Here is a 22,897-nt window from a genome sequence, read left to right as displayed (position 1 = left end):
AACATAATTAAAGAGACTATAATAAAAGGTAAATCTGGAATCTCTTGCGTAGAATAAATCTAAAATCGAGCACTTTTCTCAATCACCAGAAATGCAATACACTTCTCATCGCGCGTTTTACCAACCAAGTCAGCGTCTTCAGGAGATAAAGTAAACTGTTTGTTCACCTCTTGTCTCTAGCCTACATTTCTGTTCAAGGCCTATTGATATATTTTTGATTTTCACCTCCTGTACAGTCGCTTTGCTATGATTCATTCAAAGGTGTCTACTGAGACAATTTCAACTGGAAAACCTAATCATTTTACTGCCAAACTAATCTAAATGAATATAGTATAACCACAACTAAAAATGACAGTTGAATATATCAGGAAAACACCCTATGTTACAATACTCATTCATGAAAAGAACTGTATGACTTAAAGTTCTGGTTTCATTTCAACATTGTTGGTAAAAATTATTTAGTAAACATGCTGGCAACAACGTATAGTAGCAGTTAGAAGGTGATGGAAAAAGATATATTATGTGTCGCGTCCGCTTTTGAGTTTGATTCTGTAACTTATTCATCTGGATAATCACGGTTGAACTATTTCCGACAAGTATTTGATTATTACCACTTGTTTCAGAAAAAAAAATATTTAGACAAGTTACTAAAACATACTGACTCACCAATAGGTATAAAAAAAGTGTAAGTGATCACTGATATCTGTACATGGAAGACGTTTGAAATAAATATTATTGGGGTCTTTATTAACACAATAGAACCCAAAATAATGTTTTTCAGACCTTCTGCCTGTCTGTACGTTTGTGCTTGCTAATCTCAAAAACGGCTCAATTGATTCAAGTTTGGTTTTTAATAATGTATCATGGTATTCATCACTTAACATTAAGTGTTTGATTTATTTCAAATGATCCATGAATAAAAAAAAGGTATGTCATTTGAAAAATTGAATTATATTTTTCAAATTGGATTAATCCATACAATAACTGTTCGAATAAAATATATTGTAGCCAGCCTGGATGGCAATGTGAGCAATTTACGACAAAAACAAAGTATTACACCAAATGATAATGCAGGATAGGTGTGATAACTCAGACAATACATTTGAGTAAATAGTTTATTTAATGTATATAGATGATCTTTCGGTTATGTTAACAAAAAGTCCCAATCGGTTCTTTTTTACATTTTCGTAATGTAACGTCGAAAGCAAATTTAATTACAACCTATAAAGGTGAAAAAATACTACTTTACCTGAGATACACGAATTAAACGAAATAATACAAAGCAATCAAGACAACAGTCAGACTATTTTTCTCCATGAAATTGAACGGCACAAGATGTATCAGTATAAATTGGTTAAGGCTTTCGCGTCCTAGAATTTCAGTGTTAGTATCTTCATTCGGGTTTGAGATAGTAACACTGCATCAGTATATACGGGGCTTTTCAAATTGAGTTCCCTGGGATCGAATTCTTAGTTACAGAGATAGGTGTCGTGACATTCTTTTTCCTTTCATGAATATATCTATACTAGAATGGAGTATATTTCAGTTTGAATAACAATTTTCTAGTTGAATTGAATGAATAATTTCCGGATATGGTCTGTTGTTTTTTCGTTTTTAATAAGTATTTCCCAACTTTTCGCCTAATGAAGGGTTGTCATTTTCTCGAGTGAGAAGTACTTTCTTTTTCTCAAATTAGATTTATATTTCAATGTATGTAATAAACCTTTATACTTTCCAAAAAAACAAAATAAAATCAATATTATTTCTTAGTTCTGTAAAAAAATGGTTCATTCATGAGGAAATAACCCTCACACTTTTTCATTTCGAAGGAAAATCGGAGTTTCAAAAATGACTGTGAAGTCACTATAACTTACCCTCTTTCAAACCACAATCCAAAATGTATATGATTTTTTAAAGCAGAAAAAGTACCTACATGAATGAGTATATGACATAACTATTCGATTATTATTACTGACTCAAATATCTCTTTAACAAAATTCCAAATATAAAGTCTTTGTTTCGTAATATGAAATGCTTCCTAATTTGAGAACTAACCATTAATTCGACATCAAAAACAAGTTGGCAATGCCGCACACACAACCAGAACAATAAGAATACAGGAAGAAGAAAATTACTATATGAATGTTTTGCAGTGTTGCTAAGTTCATGTCAATCGGATTGTATTTTAATTTTAATGTTTTGAATAGATGGGCGAAGTACAAACTTTCTTTCGATCCTAGACTAGAAACAGACTAGAAATTACTATTTTCTTGTTCGAATCTGAAATGATTCTTAAAAAAGAAAATGAACGTATGACATGTTTAATAAAAAGGTTTATGAATTGAAAATTTTCTAATTTGAGATTTTGAATTGCTCTCAGTTTATCAAAGATTTTCAACAAGTATCGGCGAAGTTAAAAAAAAATAATAGATATACAAAAAATAGTTAATTATCAGAATAATTTGAATGAGAACATCGTATCAGAGTGTTTTAGAAAACCAAAATTTTGAATATAAAAACATGATTTCAAATGAAATTTCAAATGTTAATCCCTTTCAATTGTCCTACATAGTAGGATTTTGTAAATGCTCATCGAAAAAAAATTCTTCCATTTAAGTCAAAATTTAAAAAGCACCGCAGAAAAGTGCACAGTCTAAAAGAAATAAAATATCACCTTTATCTTGAGTTGCAAATGTAGCACCAACAGTAAATTGTCACAAGTAACTGAAACAATGTGGTATTGAAAACAATCAGCAAATAAACAATGTAAAACTTATTAAGAGTTATTTTGTCTCCTCTGATAATTTTCGAGCTACCACCTCGCAAAGTTTCATTTTTGCTGCCTTATCCTCAGCTGTAGAGGGTGCTACATCCCTTGTCATCCTTACCCTAAATCTGTACAAATTAAAATTAGGAATGCTCCTCAATTAACTAGTTGCAACCTTCGCTAGCAACTGGTCGCAAGTTTTCTTTGCGTCTCCAAGTAACATGGATGTGTTCGGTTTGTAAAAGATTGGATTATCCACAGCTGCATATCCAGTTCCGAGAGATCGTTTCATGACGATTACGTTTTCTGCTTTCCACACGTTCAAAACGGGCATTCCCGCGATTGGGGAGTTGGGATCTTCCAGAGCAGCACTGTTCACAGTGTCGTTAGCGCCTATCACCAGAACTAAGTCTGTGTCTGGGAAATCGTCGTTGATTTCGTCCATTTCGAGGACGTCATCGTAAGGGACGCCTGCTTCAGCTAGAAGTACATTTAGTTGGCCCGGCATTCTCCCTGAAACAAAAAAAAAATGAACATACAACAAGTTATTCAACATTTTTTGGTACAAATAATAAATTTCGATTGTCAAGTTGGCGGGAATTCGGTCGAAATGTTGAAGAAAACCAATTGCTAAATTGTTGACGTTTCGAAACTCTCAACTCTCTACGAACTCAAGAAAACCTGCCTATCATCATAAAGAAGTGGCGCTAAAAACAAAAAAGACAGAACTCTGAATTAATTATATTTTTATTTGCTTCACGGATGGCCAGACATAAACGAACTCAACCAAGAATTGAAGGTTAAAGACACTGAAAGCGATCAACTTCATTTAGAACAGGGTTGCATTTTATGGGGCTATCGAGTGATAATTCCAAAAAATTTACAAAATAAAATTCTGAAATAAATTCATCTGAGTCATTTAGGAATCAATAAATGTAAATCATGGCTAGATCATACGTATACTGGCCCAATATTGATTTAGAAATAGAAAATATGTGGAACAATTGCAATATTTGTAATGCTGTACGTAGTAACCCGCCTAAATCCACAATGAATTCATGGCCGAACAAAAAAACTTTGGTGTCGGCTGCATTTGGATTTTTTGGGGACCATTCATAATAAAAAAAAATTAATTTTGACAGACTCCTATAGTAAATGGCTGGAAGCCTTCGAAATGTATGGTACCACAGCTGAAGGTACTAATTGGATTTTTCTGGTTCTCTGCCCGGACTGTTCCTAACAGTCAGAAAACAGTCACCCAACTGAATACTGAACATTTTATTCAGTATTCAGTTGGGCGTTAACCTTTTTAGTCCACAACTGACTCACTGATTTTGGACGATTCGAAACAGTACAAACTGAGAACCAGAACAAACCTATTGATAAATTGAGGATTTGTTTTTCACAATTCGAGTTACCGGATACTATAGTGACCGATAACGGTCCGCCTTTCGCATCGACTACTTTCGAGCAGTAGGTTCATGCAAATAAATGGCTGAAGGAGCTGAAGGAGCAGTGAAAAATTTCAAACATGCTCTAAAAAAGGCGGTGTTAAGTATTGATAATATTAAACAATTCATTTATAGGTTTCTGTTTATAGAAATACGGCACATACTACAACAGGGGTGAGTCCAGCTGAATTGATGTTTGGCCATAAATTAAAAGGTAGACTTGATCTGTCAATGCCAAACCGTGAAGGTCACGTAGAGGCTAAGGTAGAAAAACAAATGAAAGGTTATAGGGGCAAGAACAGAGAATTGAATGTGGGTGACAATATTCTATACAGGGATTACACTAACATCAGTAATCCTACTGGAACGAAGATGTGATAACAAAAAAAAATTGGAAATACTTTGTTTGATATTGCATCGGTGGGGGTTAGGCAACATAAGAGGCATACGGATCAAATAAGACGCTCTCGGCATTCCTTACACCCTACCGATGAACATATCGAAAATGATAATATTGTAATTGACAAAAATGATGATGTGAACTTAGATCATAAGGGTGATGTTGAAAGTGATAGTATCGGTGATAGTGGCGAGATAGAAGTGCAAAATGAAAAAAATTAGATGACGGTGAACACTGAGACTGTTGAAGATGCACCGAGGTATAATTTACGTTCAAAGAAATGTAATTAATAACCATACCAAAACAAAAAGTATTCAATAGGTATAATTGAGTTTAATATAGGAAAATATTTTTAGTTGTGGTATTATTTGTGCCATTAAGTTTAATTGTAAGCGATTAACGATTAATTATTAGGAATAGGCAAGTTCGAATTTATACTGTGCATTTTTAGGGTGAAGGTGTGATATCGTGGAGTTCCATCATTTAGATGGATCCCCCGGTATATTTCTTGGAATGTTTTTTTACTTGGAAGGTTTGAATTGTATGCTGAATAAAGTCAGTCAAGTCACAACCACGAAGATATTTGTTTCATTTAAACACTGAATTATTACAATCTTCAGGACTATTTAGGGCGGTTTTCCGAGTTCCGAACTCGGAACTTCAGATTTCATAAAGGGTACCACGAGTAGCTAGGAAAAGGAGGTACATCAAGGTAGAACTCTGCATTACCGTGACAGATTTTTATGACAAGATGTTCTCGACACCGAGTGGGCTCAGAATCATACATTTTTTCGGCACAGATACACACACCTGAGGACAAGATCTCCACTTAGGAAGGCTCTTACCTCCATAGAAGACATCTCAGGCTCTCCTGCTGCGGAGCGGGATATCTATGCTAGCGTATAATTGAAATTCAAAGAACTTCAGTGTTTTTCGATTAAACAGTTAACGATTCTTATTTTTCATATTTATAAGTAAAAATTGTTTATTTTCATTACACTTGCATGGATGTTTGATATTATAAAATTAACAACATAATGAAAAACTTTGAAAGAAGAATCCATATTTATTAATGGTCGATTATGGGCCGATTTTTATCGACTGATGTAATTCAAAGTTCCAAATGCATCAAAGTACAAAAACAAATGATACATTTCTATCACACAGTCAAATGCATGTTTGAATGCAAACACTTGTACTCACCTGCGACAGGATGGATGGCAAATCTAACATTCTTGCCTTGAGATTTCAACAGGTTCACCATCTCTGCAATCGGGTATTGTGCCTTTGCCACACATAGTCCATAACCAGGAACAATAATGATATTTCTGGCGTTTTTGATGGCATCCACTGCCCCATCGATGTTAATTTCAGAATGTGTTCCAGTTATTTCCATCGGTTTTCCAGTTCCAGTGCTTGACGTACCATAACCTCCAAGAATGACGTTGGGAAGTGAACGGTTCATTGCCTGAAATGAAAGTGATTACCTATAGCATGCACGTTAAAAAAATTGATGGACACAGCAAACCAATATCTACGACACAGATTTTGTTGAAGTTGGTATATTCGAGAGCGCGCAGGTTACGGGGAACGAAGAGACCTGTGATAGACTGTGACTTATCATCTACCGACAATGGCGTACACAATTCATGCAATTCTATTTGAAAACACAAGGCGATTTTCAGAGCTCTGGAATATTTGATGTGTCGCATATATACTAGTAATTTTTTAGTGACGTTGTATCTCCAGAAGATCTACTAACCTTGCACATGATATATGATAAAATGGCACCAGACGATCCTATAAGAGCTCCTACGATTGTCATGAGGTTATTGTTGAGCATGAAACCTTCTGCGCACAAAGCCCATCCTGAGTAACTATTAAGGACAGTGATAACCACTGGCATATCAGCACCTGAAAACAAAAATTCATATTTATATTCACAAAATTAAATGCTATATATCAATCAAGCAGATTATTACCATAAATGCAAACAAACCATTGAATATGATTGAGAAAAAAGTAATCCAATATTATTTTTATTTCCAAACTTTGAGGTCTGCTTTCTACTAGCTATTGCACAGAATTTTAACTTAGGACTAGCAAGCAATTTTATTATTCTTTCAATGTTTGTGAACTGCTTCATTTGGTAGCCCTTACCTCCGATAGCAGATGTCAAAGTGACACCCATTGCTGTAGATAATGCAGCTGTCGTTCCCAGAGCTCCCAACCCACCGACCAATGAAGGGTCATAAAACAAATATCCTCCCGCAGCAACATTTGCCAACAGCAAACCAGTGTTTAGAGCATGACGTCCTGGTAATAGAAGAGGGGTAGATTTTAATATCCCTTGAAGCTTTCCGTATGCTATGAGGGAACCACTGTAAACATTCCAAGTGAACTTCGGTGACGCGAGAAAAAATATTCATTAATACCTGAAAGTAACTCCTCCGATATATGTACCCAAGAAGAGTGCCGTCTTGATAACATTAGCAGCTGGATCTGTGGCGAAAGTAGGAAAATCATGCATGAATGTCGACACGCATGTCAAAACAGCTGCTAGTCCGACTAAACTAGAAATTATGGAAAAGTTTAATGAAATGTAAATTAAGTTAATATTTCATAGTAATCATATAATATTAAAACGAATTCTTCGTTTTGGAATTGCTTGGAAGTCCCATGTTGGGGGCCATAAGGAAGTTCAATCTTTGAGCCTATACTAAAACCAATAATGATTGAGAGTAGAAGTAAGCCCAGTTGACAGCAAATCGGGGGCGTGCTCATTAATTTTTGAGAGGGTTAAGAATGAAAGAAAAATTCTTAGTACAATTAGTTGAAATATTCATACACATTTTTTATTTATTTCATTAAAACTTTGCAATATCGTAATTTACCTAATCGTTGTAGTCATTAGGTGGGCCTTATGAAAACGGAGTAATAATCGTGGTAATTATAGTAGTAGTATACGGTTGTCTACGTTCCATATTTTTTGCTCCTCTTTTAAAACATGCTGCATGCATTTCTTCCAGTCTTCTTCAGAAACAGTTCGAATAGCTTCTTGTAGGTAATGTTGCACGTCCACTAATTTAAATGTTCTGTTTTCTCGTGCCACATATCCTTTTACTTGCGCCCAGATTAATTCTATTGGGTTTAATTCGCAGTGGTATGGTGGTAACCTTAAAACTGTAATTCCACGACTTAACGCCATTTCATCCACTGCGAATTTTTTATATTTGTCTGTGTGTAATTTTGTTAGCTGAAGTAGTTCTGCCTTTAAACTATCTTTGTTATATTGGATGTTCTTATTAATTAACTATTCTTGAATTGCTGCTTTTTTCCATGATTGTTTCGGTAATGGTTCTAAATGTCGACTATGGTATGGGGCATTGTCCATGACGATGACAGACCCAGGTTCCACAAGTTGAATGATGCCTTCAAACCATTTTTCAAACTACTCCGCATTCATCTCTTCATGATAGTCGCCTGTTTTCTTAGATTTAAATATTAATTCACCATTTGGTAAAAATCCACTGTCGCTTCCTATATGCGTAACTATCAGACGACTACCTTTTCCAGATGGCTGTTTTAACCCAACTGACAAACCTTCAATAAAGGCTTGTCGTGCACTTGTTATATCACCATCCTGCCATACTTTTTTGACCGTATGTCCTTGGTTAACCCATGTCTCGTCCATGTAGTACAATTTTTTTTTGAGCTTCCGAAATTCGTCAATTTTTCTTAGATAGCTTCTTCTCCATGCTATTATTTCTTGACGTTCAATGAGAATGCTTTTCCTGTCAACTTTTCCGTACGTAAATTTCATTTCGTGTACAAGTTTCCTAAAAGTTTCTTTACCCATTTTTGGGACCAATTCATGACCGCTAAGTGCCTCCAGAACTGTTTGTAGTGTGGGCAGCTCATTTCTGAAAAAGAAACTGTGAATAGTTCTGCGTATACTGGTTTTGGCTTCTTCATCAACTGTGATTTTTTTTCGTCCGCTACTAGTTTTTGGCGTTTGTACGTCCCCATGAATTTCTGCTTCTCTTAGTATTTTGTAAATCGATGATTTTGGTACACCGGTATAATCAGAGCACATATCAACTAATTTATCTTTTGTAATTGTGGAACTTAATGATGTAGAAATGCCCGGTTGGTTATTCGGAGGTACACACGTAGAATTACAGCACATATGCACAAAGTCATCTTTTGGTGGCTGATGATCTCTTTCAAGACAGTAAAATACTCGCAGTACAATTTGTTTTTCTCTTACTGACCGAGACTCCGACCGTTTTACCTTTTTCGACGTGGAAGGCCCGACCATGTCTCCCATTTTTTGAGTAGTTTGAAAACGGTGTAGAAATATAATTATGTAACGCTTAAACACTTATTAGCACTATTATTTTCACTAATTGTTATCACAACACGTCGATTGCTGACTAACTTAACTGTAAAACGTACAATTCAGGCTGTATAATTCACAAACCAATGATACGCTCATGGCTGCAAGTACATTAGTGAGGACTGCAACGATGAGATGGAAGTTACGGTAAAGTGCAAAGACAGAACTATCGTTGCGTACAGCGTTGCCACTAGTTGTAATAAATATCTAACACTATACAGAAAATAATGAATTTTAACTGATCAGTAATCAGGAAATGTATAAGTATTACTCATTACAAGCTCATTACTGATTTTTGTCATAAATAATACCTTTTAATCGTACTAGTATTGTGTATTATCTATAATTTGCCACAACCTACAACTCTACTGCTTACTATATTTTGATTCTGCTATAAACTGGTAACGTAAAATTTAGATATGACAACGCGCTTTACTCTTAATCATTATTGGTTTTACTATAGAGGAAGATTAGAAATCATTGAAAATAGATTTGGGCTCGATTTAGTAACAAGTTGATACATATGTTGTAACTTCACTAATGTTGATTAACAAGTTTCAACTGGCAGATATATTTTTATTTTATTTTCATATGTTTTGAGACGTCTTAAAAACATTATATGGTTGCATTATTCATCATCAAAGAAGACCACCAATTCAATTTTTGAAATAAAAGTGACTAGAATACTTATGTCAAAAATCTCCTCTAAATACAGATAATTTTGAGGAACTGAATTCTGAATTCAAGTATATTTACCTGTGAAATGCGGCAACAAGTTGGGGAAGATCAGTTATTTGTATTTTTTTAGCTATAAGAGTTCCCAACCCTCCACCTGCTATAACGCAAGCGGCCATTTGTGCTAATACTTCGTTACTTGGAGCAATTTGTCCTAAAGTAGCTGCTATTCCTCCAGCAACACCAATCTGGAATGATCAACAGATAATGATTATTCTGAAATTATCTTTACACTCAATTTTTATACTCCATTTTATTAACTCCAACTGCTTAATGATAAAATTCCAAGCTACCAGTTTGGATTTAGACAAGGAAGATCTACTATACATCCTCTCACGATTCTCACGAACAACATTGAAACAACCAAGCTGAATAACAACAAAACGGCAGCGATATTTCTGGATGTGAACAAAGCATCTGGCACAAGGGTGTTTTATTCAAACTGCATCAACTGGGTTGTCCTAACTATCTAGTACATACAATTAAGAATCTGCTAATTGACAGGAAACTGAGAGTTAAAATACTGAGTAGTTTTTCAGGCTAATATATCCCAGAGCAGGGAGTTCCTTAGGGTTCACCGCTCTCACCATTGCTCACCACAGCTCTGATATTTATCATCACAACAAGGGAATATCAACCACTTCAGGTATGAAACATATATTCTCCTATGCATATTCACCGCATAGGGCGGTGCATGACACCGCCCTAATTGCCCACGATCAAACGCTAGACAAAGTTATTAACAATTTGGAACATCTTGCAACAATAATAAAATGGTTCAATAAATGGAGGCTCCAGCCAAACCCATTTAAGTCTCAGTTCATCATATATAATAATCGGAATTCCACAACTTCTCCAACAATCAACGTTTTCCAGCATATCTTACATGCAAAGTCGGCAGTTAATTAGCTAGGTGTTACGCTTGATTCCAGACAAAATTTCAACAGCCACGTCAATAACAAAAAAAAGAATATCAAACAAATGGCCCTGAAAACAAAGTATCTGAAACAAAGGCTATAAGGAAAATAACAAGATTAAGGCATCCCAATAACCCCAAACACAAGCCCCCAAACCCTCTGCTGTACTAACTCACTGGTATTATCCCTATTGAGGAAAGACTACCGTCAGTTACTCAGAAGTTTGCTAGAAAAGACGACAATGTAGAAATCATTAGAAAGTGTGCTGTGACAAGAAACCTCCATGCAAGAGTACGACATCGACACCCAACAGAAACACTGTTAGAAAAATTAACACAACTTTATCAGTGAAATTATTTTGTTCGTTCATTTTTATATCCATATATTTTTTTAATATTGTAAAATAAGCTATATTAGTTCAAAGCCATTTTGTTACACGGGCGGAAGGACTTCGGTCGATAGCCAGTTGAACAAAATTGTGATTTTGTTCAATAAATTACAATTATTATCATTATTATTCACTGACTTATCTGTGCTCAAAAACATGTGAATAACAAAATGATTATACATTTGTTTTGAAAGCATTACTTGCAACTACAATGAAAACTATCGTTCTGGTGTCAGTGGTGGGGCAGCAGTTAGATATTGGTGTCAGCAGTTGGATGAAAGCAATCATTTGAATAAATGGTTTCAGTTTCACATAGATATCTTTTAAAATCTTTATAATCTAATCTGATTTCACTGATATTTGACCATATAATAGAGTTCTCACCATTCCTAAATTATTTCCTAATCTCGATGTTGCTTGTGAACTGAGACCAGCCAAGGCCCCGACACAACATAGAGATGCTGCCAAATACGCAGCTTGATGAATTTCAGCTAAGCCATTCATTGTCGCCCACCCATACGCCCCCATGAACCCCGCCGCTGGAATAGCGTACAGAGAGTTATATTCAGCAGGGTCTCCAGGCCTGAAAATAAAAGGAAATTGTAAACTGTGTATCAGTTGAAAATAATCGGGTATCTCTTACTAATTACTTACCCTTGGGTCATTGTTGATTTCTACTCATTCTGCGCTATCAAATTATAATTTTAATGATTATATTTCTGGAGAAACGTATACCTTACCTTCTGAACATGTCTAACATCCGCTTTGTGACTAGAAATCCCCCGAAGACGTTTATAAATGAAACGAAAGCAGCAGCCGCAGCCAAAGACTGTAATAATTTTGTATAATGAATGTAGTGAATTACATAGACCAATAGTTGCTTTGGTACCAGTTGCGGATTGACTTAGATTACACGAAATGGAGTTCTAACTGCACAGTTATAACTGTACAGTGCATTCCAGTTGAAACAAGTCACCCTCAATAATTTATGAGGATATGACAATATGAAACACGTCAACTTTAGTTTTAGGGGAGATACAGTTCTATCTGAACACCAACTCCTTGTCTTTCACTCCTTGCCCAGAAATTTTGGGTGAGCATATTGGAGGACCTCTCTTTTTGATAGCAAACTTATAGGATATTTCCATTTGCTGAATAGTCATGTTATGCCAAACACAATGCCATCCAGCCCGATTCTCTATTGCGAAATGGAGAAGTTTCTCAACAAGATGGGCCTCCTCTCATGGCGTAGTAACAGTGCGACAATTCCTCGAGAGTTCTACAGAATGGCCACCCAGATCACCCGATTTAACTCCATTGAAGTTTTTTCTATATGGATGGTTGAAATCAAGGAAACAGAAGCTTGTCTTTGCTATTATATGCAAGTTAATGGTTCTCAGTTCGAACATTTGATAAAGTACATTTTTCTGTTTAGTTTCACTTTCTAGTTCGAAATTGAATACATACAGGGTGGGCCATCGAAAACTTGACATGGAGGTTTCGGGTACTAATCTTGCAAATCCGAAAAACCCTCAGACAGGTCGATTTTTATTGGGAGGGGGACAGTTTTCCCCAGAGGGGTGAACAACCCTTGGAATTTCAATAGGGAATAGGAGGCGAGTCGCACATCGTTTGAAAGATCTTGGAATTCTCTAAACAATAGTGTACATTTTTTAAAATTTGGACGTATTTAAAAGAGTTCTTTACGATAATTAACTTTTTCAATATTGTTAATAGCAACAAATTGTTGTACGCCACTGCTCAGTTGGTATGTATTTGGAACTCTTTCATTTGTTTCTTACACTACTTTTTGTTAATTTTTTATTTCTTCTCTGATAAGAGGACTATTACAATTGAGAAATTTTCTTTTTCTCATTTTTATGTTAAAAGTGATATCTACATTATTACTAGTAGTGAGTGCCGTAAAGTGTTGCTAAAGAAACAATTGTTTACACAACTGCAGAGAGGGTTGAGTTGATTGAACTGTACTATGGAAATAGAAGTTGTGCTGCGAGAGCTGCTGAACTGTTCAATCAACAACATGGGAAGAATGTATCGCGACAGTATGTTTTCGATTTATTTGCATAATTTCGTGCAACTGGATCTGTATCAAATTAAAAACGGCAAATCGAACCACCAGTAACAAATGAGGCGACACAAGTGGCAATTTATGGGCCATGTTGAGCTTCACCATACTTCGAGCACTAGAAAGTTAGCATTTGTTTCCGGGGTGTCACGAACTAGCATTCGGCGTATTTTTAAAACCCACAATATGCATCCTTACAAGATTAAATTAACGCAAGAACTGAATGAAGATGATTTCGATTGACGCTTGCAATTTTGCGAGTTGTTTAGTGAACGAGCTGTGGAAAATCCACATTTTGTTTTCAACATTTGCTTTAATGATCAATGTTCTTTTTTTCTAAATGGCACAGTTATTCGCCATAATTGTCGCTATTGGGCTGATTCAAATCCTCAAATTTTTCATGAAGTCCATACTCAACGTCCACAAAAATTAAATGTATCGGCTGGAATTTTTGGTGACTATTTTGTTGGCCCATTGTTTTTAGTAGGCAATTTAACCGGACAAATGTATCTGGAGCTTCTGGAAGATACTATTAATCTCCTTCTCACTGATATTATTGAAAATTACCACAATTATCGGGAGGATCGGTTAATATTTCAAAAAGATGGGGCTCCTCCGCACTATGCTCTGCCTGTTCGGCATTATTCAGATCAGACTTTTCCGGATCACTGGATTGGGAGGCAGGGCACTATCAAATGGCCACCAGGATCACCAGACCTTTCACCGTTAGATTTGTTTCTGTGGGGTCAACCCTCAGAAGTCGAAACTTGTGCGAGCTAAGGATTAACGAGGTCTTACCTTTTAACGTCTGATTCCTAACACGGGTTGGGCGGTAGCAAGTGAAGATCGATCGTTCAGGCTAGGGCTTGAACCACCGACCAACACGGCAGTCAATTCGAGTGAGTGAACAAAGCACCCACGCCGAACCGCTTGGCTACCGACTGACCGCTTGGCTACCGACCGACTAAAAAGCAGAATTTACTGTACTACTCCTGCATCACTCGAAGATTTACGGCAACAAATCACAAATGAATGTCCCCAAATCACTTCAGAAATGCTAGACAATGTTCGAGGACGTTTCCAGCAGAATCTCTATTATTGCATGGAAGCTGGAGGTGCCCATTTTGAGCATATGCTAATATGAGAATAAAGTAAATAACTTCAACTCTAAATTTAATATGGTTCGTCCAAATAAAAAAATATACACCGTTGTTTAGAGAATTCCAAAATATTTCAAACGATGTGCGACTCGCCTCCAATTCCCTGTTAAAATTCCAAGGGTTGTTAACCCCCCTGCTCCGGGGTTGAAGTGACGACGCTGTAAATGGGAAAAAACTGCCCCCCTCCCAATAAAAACATCAGTACCCAAAACCTCCATGTCAAGTTTTCGATGGCCCACCCTGTATACTTTTTTCGGATATTGCTTATCGTTGTAATGTCAGAAATATTACAGGGTTCGGTACAGAATTCTAAGACTTTTCAAATAAGGTGTCACTCGACTATTATTCCCATTTGAAATTTTTGACATATGGGTTTTATGGATGGTTGATAAGGAGTTGACTTTTACCTGGAAAGGTGCTAACTAAACTAAATTCAACGTGTTTCACAGATTTTTTGATTTCAGAGTGGCATATTTTATCTGAAATGCACTGGCTTATTGAAAAAAATATATCCAATAACGGATCCCTTTATTTGAATTCATGATGCAATAATGCAAATACATGAACTTCAGCTATCAACAAAGAATGATATAAAAAGAATGAACTGCTCAAGTCAACCTCATTACTATACCGAATGAATATCAATTATTTACCTCCACCGTATTTGTTGGATAATATCCACCATTCATCAACAATAATCCTCCGACTGCTGTTATTCCCGATATGGCATTTGTAACCGACATGAGAGGCGAGTGGAGAGCGGGGGTAACACCCCATACTGTATGGTAACCAACGATACCTGAGAGACCCAGAATCGAGAGCATCGATGTGAATTCAGGATTTGGGGAACACATGCCAAGACCCAAGATCGATCCGATTCCTGAAAAAAAACAATCAAATATTAGAAGGAAAAAGTTGACTTAGTTGATGATTATTCATACCAGTTGTGATCATCAAGGATTTATTGAGATTGTCTCTAAAAGGAGTTAGTTCCTTCTTCATCTCCTTAGCCAACTCAATTTCTTTTTTGGGAGGCGCCACAGGAACGGCAGTCACCTTTGGTGGTGGTGGAGGCCACATGAGGTTTCCTCTGTCCAAAATGATGCTGCCACGTACAACTTCATCCTCCAAATTGATGTGGAAATGGTCTTTTTCTCCTGAATCGCAAATTAACTTTTTATTCGGGAAGGACTAAACAAAAAGCCAGTAGTCTTACCTATCGATAGAAGAAATTTGGAAATATTGTTAGCGTACAGAGTCGAACTTTGTGTGGGAAGCCTGCTGGGGAAATCTGTCAAACCTACATGTACAACGTCATTGTAGGTGTACACTTTACCAGGCTCGGTGGTTTCTATATTTCCGCCAGCTTCTGCAGCTAAATCGACCACTACACTTCCTGGTTTCATCAATTCAATGTGTTCCTATATTAAAAACAAGATGATTGATAGATGTTCACACAAGTAATGCATTTTTGAAAAGTAGACTGATTCTGTATAATAATGTTGTAAACCATCCCCTGGAAAAAAAACGCCGGCCGCCGCTGGTAGTCACAAATCGATTGTGACTTGGCCAAGATAGCGCTGAACTCGACTTGCGCTTCGTGATCATTCTAGATGCCGCGTCGCTTCGATAGACTTCTAGCGACTCTCCTATAGGCTTTGAGAGACTTCGATTACCATATATAAACACTACCCACATGCATATCGAGGAAGTCTAGTGACAGTGCGGTGCGAAGTGTTCTAATAAGGCGATAGACATTTCAATATCAGTTTGAAGTTCAAGTTGAAGTATTTGGTTGTATTGTCGGTGTAGCAGCGAAATAAAGTTAAGTTTAATTGTACAATGTAGTCACTTATTGGCAAACACACGGGGAAAACGTAACAAGATAATTCATTTTCCAAGAAACATATATGTTTAGGGTAAGAAAAAATAATTTGAAACTACAACATAACTGAGAACAAACATGAGATGATTATTTTAATAGTCTAACGGAAAAATTATCGATATATGTATTTTCAAATATAATTATATACCAGGTATGCACACGGGTTTGGAGAGTCCAATTGTTAATTTTTTTTTCAGCTGTATTCATTGCTATATGACACATTGACAAATTAAACAGGGTCTTGCTATTCTCTCACCTTCAATATCAGTACTGGAGCCTTCTTTCCAGGTATCAAGGCTGTAGATATTATAATATCTACTTCTTTACATTGTTTCGCAAATAGGGCGTGTTCAGCATCAATGAATTCTTTAGACATTTCTTTACTGTAACCTGCTGAAGTACCTCCTTCTTCCTGAAATGTTAATATTGTTTGAGGTTGGTATCAAGAGTTGAAAAAAGCTTCTATAAAAATTACCTCTATATTGATAGTTAAAAATTCTGCACCCAACGATTCGACTTGTTCTTTAACTGCAGATCTAGTGTCAAATGCCCTCACTATAGCTCCCATACTTTTTGCTTGGCCTATAGCAGCTAAACCTGCTACACCTCCACCTATCACAAGAATTTTTGCAGGCGGTACCTTTCCTGCAGCTGTTATCTGGCCTAAAATAATCCGAAATACAATAAAGTGTGATTTAATACCGTAGATCGATACAAGCTAACCTGAAAAAAACCTTGGAAAATGATTAGCTGCTTCGACAACTGCCCTGTAGCCAGAAATATTCGCCATGGAGCTCAATGCATCGAAAACTTGAGCCCTTGATATCCTTGGAATGCAATCCATAGCTGAAATGTATTTAGTATTGTAGGCGCTGGGGATTTATGTTCCAATAAAGAAAATCTTACCGAATGCGTTGATTTTCTTCTGCGCCAATTGTTCTATCAATTTCTGATTCTGTGCTGGATACATGAACGATATGAGAGTTGAATCTTCTCTGAATTTGTTTATTTCATGGTCCAGTGGTTGACGAATTTTCAGAACGATATCTGTAGTTGAAGATTTGATAGTAACATAGTGATAAAAACTTCTAACACTGTTCTTTACCTGTCGCAAACGCATTGTGAGTGTCTACCAACTTAGCACCAGCACTTTCATAATCTTTATTCCTGAATTTTGCTAAAACTCCCGCATCTTCCTCTACATTTACCTTGAATCCTTTTTTCACTAGAGTTTCTGTCACGGCTGGTGTAATAGCAACCCTGGGAAATGAAAGGAACCATCAGAAATTGTTCGTAAGTCACGATTTCAACCAGATCCATTGTGAACATTAATTTTTTTTACTATATATTTCAGTCTAATCACGATTTATAGAATAATTATAATTTCAATAACTAATGTATATATAATAACAGGTATAATGAGTACACATAATTGCAAACAAATACAGTTGTCATTCAATAAGTGAAAACACTAGTTAAGAGTTATAAATCAAATTAAACAGTCAGAAAACTTAAAATATAACATAGTGGAATTTATTAAATACGATACAATTGTTTGTGAAAAGTTCTGCTTATTGGAAAACATGAAACTTGAAAGCAACACAAGAATACGATAATAGAAGATTACCCAAGGAACTGTATTGAATAGTTTCGGTGCCAAATTATCATCATGCGTATTGGAAAATTGATGTATACATCTGTAGGACAATATGGTTGGATTTTTGAGCTATTATATAGGTAAATGAGTCGGTAGTCAAAAGCATTTGTTTTTGCAAATTATTACAGTGTTTAAATAGAAGAGCTAGCGATTATCAAAAAAATTGGGCCTGTAGTTTTGTAAACTGCGAATTTAAACTGAAAATCTGACAATAAACTGTTACTAAAATACTTTGAAAATCTATTTTGCAAAACTTCCAATGGACGAATATGAAGGTGAAAGGATCCTCCCCAATCCCCGGATTAGTTTTTAAAATATTTTTTCAATTTAGTCATCTGTAACTATCGATCCTTTCTAGGATTTGTCACTCCCCTTTCCACAAAAAACTGGCCAATTGATTTTATCACAATATTTGGATTTCTTCACAAGAGAGGAAATACTTTGGATGGACATGAAAAACCGACGTGTTGCAATAGTAGAAGAAAATGCACAAAGTCTCTGTCAATCCATAAGTTTCCCCGTATTTCAGTCATTCATTTTGAAAGATTATCTCTAACGGAGAAATTTAGAGGCAAGTTAAATGATGGATTAGATATGAACAATTATGCAGCAGACAATGTGACTCGTTGCCGTTATACTCTATATGCACTTTCGAATCACAGTGGGTCTACCTACAGCGGACATTATACAGCATTCTGCAGACATCCCTGACTGGGACGTGGCACGAATACAATGATTCACACGTGTCACCAATTTCACCAAAATCACTTGTGAGTGGAGATGCATACATCCTCTTTTATGAAAAGGAGGAAACAAGTTCGCACCTTTGAGCGTTTTCAAAAGTTTCTCTTGAACTGTTAATTTTGATGTTATAATGAATTATGCCTATAGAAACAATAGACAGAGATATAATAATCCAAAAGCTCAAATATTATGGTAGTTTTGAATTGGATGAAAAGTTACCTCAGTTCGCGGAGTCAAATAACAAAAATTAATAGGTGCTACTCACAAGAGTTAGTAAATGATTTTGGAGTTCCCCAAGGTAGTGTATTAGGACCTTTACTATTTCTGATTTATATAAACGATATCAATTACGTAGATGGTGATCATGTGATTAACTTGTTTGTAGATGATACATTAATATACACCTACGATAAAACCTTGCAAGTCGCTATAATATACACCGGAAACGATATGACCTTGACAAACTTTATTTCTAAACATATCACATGTTTCTTCTTGGATGTACTGGTGAACAAACGAGAGAATGAGGCATTGGGTCATGGAGTACAAAAGAAGTCAACACATTCACCAGCCAAGACAAAAGAAGGGGGTTATTCGAGCGGACAATACAACCCAAGAAAAATAATACTAAATTGTGAAAAGAACGTGGAATCAGTATTCAGGCGAACGAAACAATCTGAAGTCAGCGAAATATCCCAGAAGGCCTTTAGCAACATCAGAGGTATACGTTTGTTTGAAGGTGGTTGACAATGTTTTGTGGTGTATTTCATCAGTTCGGACTTTCATTGTCTAATATAATATAAATTGATTTGATAGCCCTGAAAAAATATCTAATTTTGATAAATCTAAATTTGATAACCCTGAAAAAATAACAATTTTATTAAACAAAAAACTGAAATTACAAAGAAATAACATACAACAACCAAACAAATAAAAATTGAAATATTAATAAAAGCTGAAAAAATTGAAAAATTAAAAATTCTAACAAAAAATGAAAAAATAATAAAAATTGAAAGATTTCAAACCAAGTTATGTCACAACGTTTCGATTGTTAGTATCCACAATCGTTCGGGTGATAACTGGACTTATTCCTCCGAGATCTGACTATTTATAGGTCATTCGAGAGCTTTCACCTATCCCCTCTTCCTTCTTTCCGCTTCATCGGTTTTGGCGGGAGAATTGATTGACCTCTTTGACCGTTTGGCGGGAGTTGGTCGTTTTTCGCTTGATTAGAGGTTTCCATATGTTACGTATCTCTACGCTAGCCTGACTAAACGCGTTGTTGGACAACATATACACGGCTTCTTTGTATTCCTCTGGTGTGTTCCTGTGGCAGCCGGGTTTTCGTGAGGCTGCTACGGATAGTATTCCCAGATCTGAATCAGGTCCTGATTATACTTGGACTCAATCCGTCTTATCCTTCTCGATAATCCTCTGATGTAAGGAAGTACAAGTACTGGTTGTGGCGGCTTCTTTTCCTTGTGGAGTTCTTGCTGTCTTCTAGCTAAGGCCTGTTCTACCATCACTTTGGAGTAACCACTCTGTTGAAGGTCATTTTTGATGATGCCTAGTTCCTTTTCCAGACCTTCCTTTGTATTACAGAGCCCAAAAGCACGCTCCAGTAGAGTCTAGATGATTCCTCTCTTAGTCGATTGATGGTGGTTGGATTTCTGGTTCAGATACTGTCCTGTGTGGGTGGGTTTTCGATATACAGATGTTTCCAATTTAGTGTCGGTCCTCTTCACCAATACATTTATTTGTTTGGTTCTTGTTGTATGTTATTTCTTTGTAATTTCCGTTTTTTGTTTAATAAAATTGTTATTTTTCGGTTAATCTTTTTGATTTTTTCAGGGTTATCAAATCAATTTATATTATATTTGGCAATGGAAGTCCGAACTTATGAAATATATCAGAGGTATACCACCAAATCCCTTGTAGCTCTGGATCGGAACCACGATGAGAACCCATGTCATCGTGTATGAAGAGACATACAATTCATAGCCACTACCTAAGACCATAAAGGAAGACCATAGAAATTCAAAAGTACATAAACAATTTCAATAAAAAAAAGAGGGAACAAACATCAATACAATCTAGCTAGCTGCACTTAATTACACTCGAATAGAAATGAAGCCACGCTCAAAACCAATGGAATAAAGCTGGAGACACCAACCTTAAATGAAGTGTCTATTCCAAGGACAACCTGAGCATTACAACCATTGCCTCATCGCCTTCGATAATACATACCGCCATCGTAGACGAAACGTCAGGCATAAAATCCTGTAGACCGCGAACACAAACCCTGAAAGAAGCTTCGAAACGGATACATATTACTCAATGTATTTTATTGCTAGAATAATAACTGATAAATTACGTCTGCTGACGACTCTTGGATTTTAGACTGAGTTAACCTTAACCGAGTTAATTTGTTGATTTTCAATATACCTCTCTGATGCTGTTCTCAATCGTATTGAGATAATTATTCTATGCTGAAGCAGAAAGTAATACAAATCATGAAATTATGAAACAACAAAAAATAATATGGCGCTCCGGGACGACTTCATTGATTCTAGTGGGGCATTTGTTTTTCAGCTGCACATCATCTGAAGATTTTGATCTGCCAATGTCCTCTCTTTCATAAAACAAAATGTAGGGTGTCTCCAGAGGCTCCAATAAATTCAAGGCATCACCAGAACACTTAGTAACATGACTATCGTCAAACCAGTTCGTTTCGTCTTTGACCAATGCGTAATAATGACCAGATTCAACGCCAGAACCACAGTGAACAATGACAATGAAGATTATAATAGTGGTACGCTAGATTGAAGTGTTCATCTATTCCGAACCTTCGGAAAAGTTTGGAGCTTCCGTCAGAAGTTGAATCATGTTTGAAGATCATCAGTGTTATTATCAGATTGACTGGTGCCTCAGATATACTTGTTTTCTTATAACAGTCAGTTAGTTTGGCGCATGTTTCGCAATACAGTCGATCATTTGTTAAAAGTTTCATTTTCAGATGATTTAACGATACACTTTGCACGTACTGGTTATTAGTCATATTAGGAAACACTAGTTGAAGTTCCAGTTTTATAGTGTGGACTGTCTTAACCGTTTTTTGCTTTGGTACAATATCTATATCTGGGACAAACATATGCTATCCGCAATTGAGATATTTATGACTGATTGCAATTCTATTTTACTTAGAATTTGAAAAAAATAATGACAGTCACCCTTACAAAGATGCCCTTTATGGATCGACAGAAAACAAAAAATGAAGAACCACTCGTTAGATCTAATGGCACGATAAGTAGAATTTGAAACCAATATGATGTCTCTGACTTGGTTAGCGAATCGCGAAAAACAGTATTTTTGTTCTGGTAAGGCAAAAGTATTTTCAATAGATAGATTAACCCACGCGATACTTTAGTGCTCTTATGGATTTTTGGGAATTCATTATATATAATTTTTTTTAAATTGTTCTCAACTATGTTTTATACTCTTCATACTTTTTACCTCTTCTCATTTTTCCAAAGCTCCTTTGGCACCCCTATAGTCAAGTTGTTGTAGGCTGTTCCCCTCACAGCGTTTTCCTTTCCAAGATATCTCGAAGTAGAAAAAGTTCTTCCTCCATTTCCTAAAGAAGGACGCCATATCCGCAAAGTGTACGTAACACCACGGGATTGTCTCAAAGAGTGGTGTAGTCTTAGAATACCTCTTGTCATTTTTTATTGGCTATTTGAATCATTTACCTGAAACCAAAATGGTCAAAATTGAATCGCATGTTTCCAGACTAATGAGTGAATGCGTGAAACAATCACTATTACCTTCATTGGACAATTAACTGTTAATACACGCTGCCTTAAGTGCATTGATGCACGAATTACTTTCCTGAATGCACTTTTCATGTGGTTGAAAGTTTCACATAAATTTAATAGAAAGTAAACGAATGAGTGAAAATCAGGGCTGTAGCGAAAAGAAAAACCAGGGGGGGAAGGGAATCCAAATTTTCCCAACCCCACCAGCAAAATTTCCCAACTTTCGAAAAAATGAAAGCCGAGGGATTAGTTAGTACTATAATATATTAATTTTCTTACTTAGCTATCCAAAGATTGGCTGAATGCTTATGCCTGTTAGGTTATGCACAAACAAAAATAAATTTTGGTAATTATAAAAATAATAATGGGAATTATTCTACTTTGGACCAAGCTCCTTGGTCTTACCATATCCACCATGTATAGGAATATTCAATACAAATGAAAGGAAACAACACTTACATAATATTGTGCTTATTGTTTTCTACTATTATTT

The 22,897-nt window shown here is 36.0% G+C and overlaps 1 protein-coding gene across 4 annotated transcripts in view; it reads right to left on the bottom strand.

Annotated features, from left to right (window-relative positions):
- Nucleotides 1-1,101: 1,101 nt before the first annotated feature.
- LOC111505668 (NAD(P) transhydrogenase, mitochondrial) overlaps nucleotides 1,102-22,897 on the bottom strand; it is a 42,095-nt gene continuing 20,299 nt past the window's right edge. For all 4 annotated transcript variants that reach the window (XM_074171006.1, XM_074171005.1, XM_074171008.1 and 1 more), the window contains exons 2-18: nucleotides 22,103-22,338; nucleotides 17,294-17,448; nucleotides 17,095-17,235; nucleotides 16,912-17,034; nucleotides 16,664-16,851; nucleotides 16,445-16,600; nucleotides 15,520-15,724; nucleotides 15,245-15,460; nucleotides 14,957-15,183; nucleotides 11,798-11,886; nucleotides 11,442-11,640; nucleotides 9,774-9,940; nucleotides 7,054-7,191; nucleotides 6,779-6,999; nucleotides 6,381-6,532; nucleotides 5,822-6,086; nucleotides 1,102-3,280 (exon numbers count right to left, since the gene is read on the bottom strand). In XM_074171006.1, the coding sequence (XP_074027107.1) occupies nucleotides 2,928-3,280; nucleotides 5,822-6,086; nucleotides 6,381-6,532; nucleotides 6,779-6,999; nucleotides 7,054-7,191; nucleotides 9,774-9,940; nucleotides 11,442-11,640; nucleotides 11,798-11,886; nucleotides 14,957-15,183; nucleotides 15,245-15,460; nucleotides 15,520-15,724; nucleotides 16,445-16,600; nucleotides 16,664-16,851; nucleotides 16,912-17,034; nucleotides 17,095-17,235; nucleotides 17,294-17,448; nucleotides 22,103-22,311 (3,204 nt within the window). In that variant the 5' untranslated portion in view covers nucleotides 22,312-22,338 and the 3' untranslated portion in view covers nucleotides 1,102-2,927. The remainder of the gene's footprint in view (nucleotides 3,281-5,821; nucleotides 6,087-6,380; nucleotides 6,533-6,778; nucleotides 7,000-7,053; nucleotides 7,192-9,773; nucleotides 9,941-11,441; nucleotides 11,641-11,797; nucleotides 11,887-14,956; nucleotides 15,184-15,244; nucleotides 15,461-15,519; nucleotides 15,725-16,444; nucleotides 16,601-16,663; nucleotides 16,852-16,911; nucleotides 17,035-17,094; nucleotides 17,236-17,293; nucleotides 17,449-22,102; nucleotides 22,339-22,897) is intronic.

This window comes from Leptinotarsa decemlineata, unplaced genomic scaffold (genome assembly GCF_025532065.1).
Source record: "Leptinotarsa decemlineata unplaced genomic scaffold, Ldec_3_MD MMD2_tig00000008_RagTag_RagTag, whole genome shotgun sequence".
NCBI classification, from domain to species: Eukaryota; Metazoa; Arthropoda; class Insecta; order Coleoptera; family Chrysomelidae; genus Leptinotarsa; species Leptinotarsa decemlineata.
This window is presented reverse-complemented; position numbering and strand designations above follow the sequence as displayed.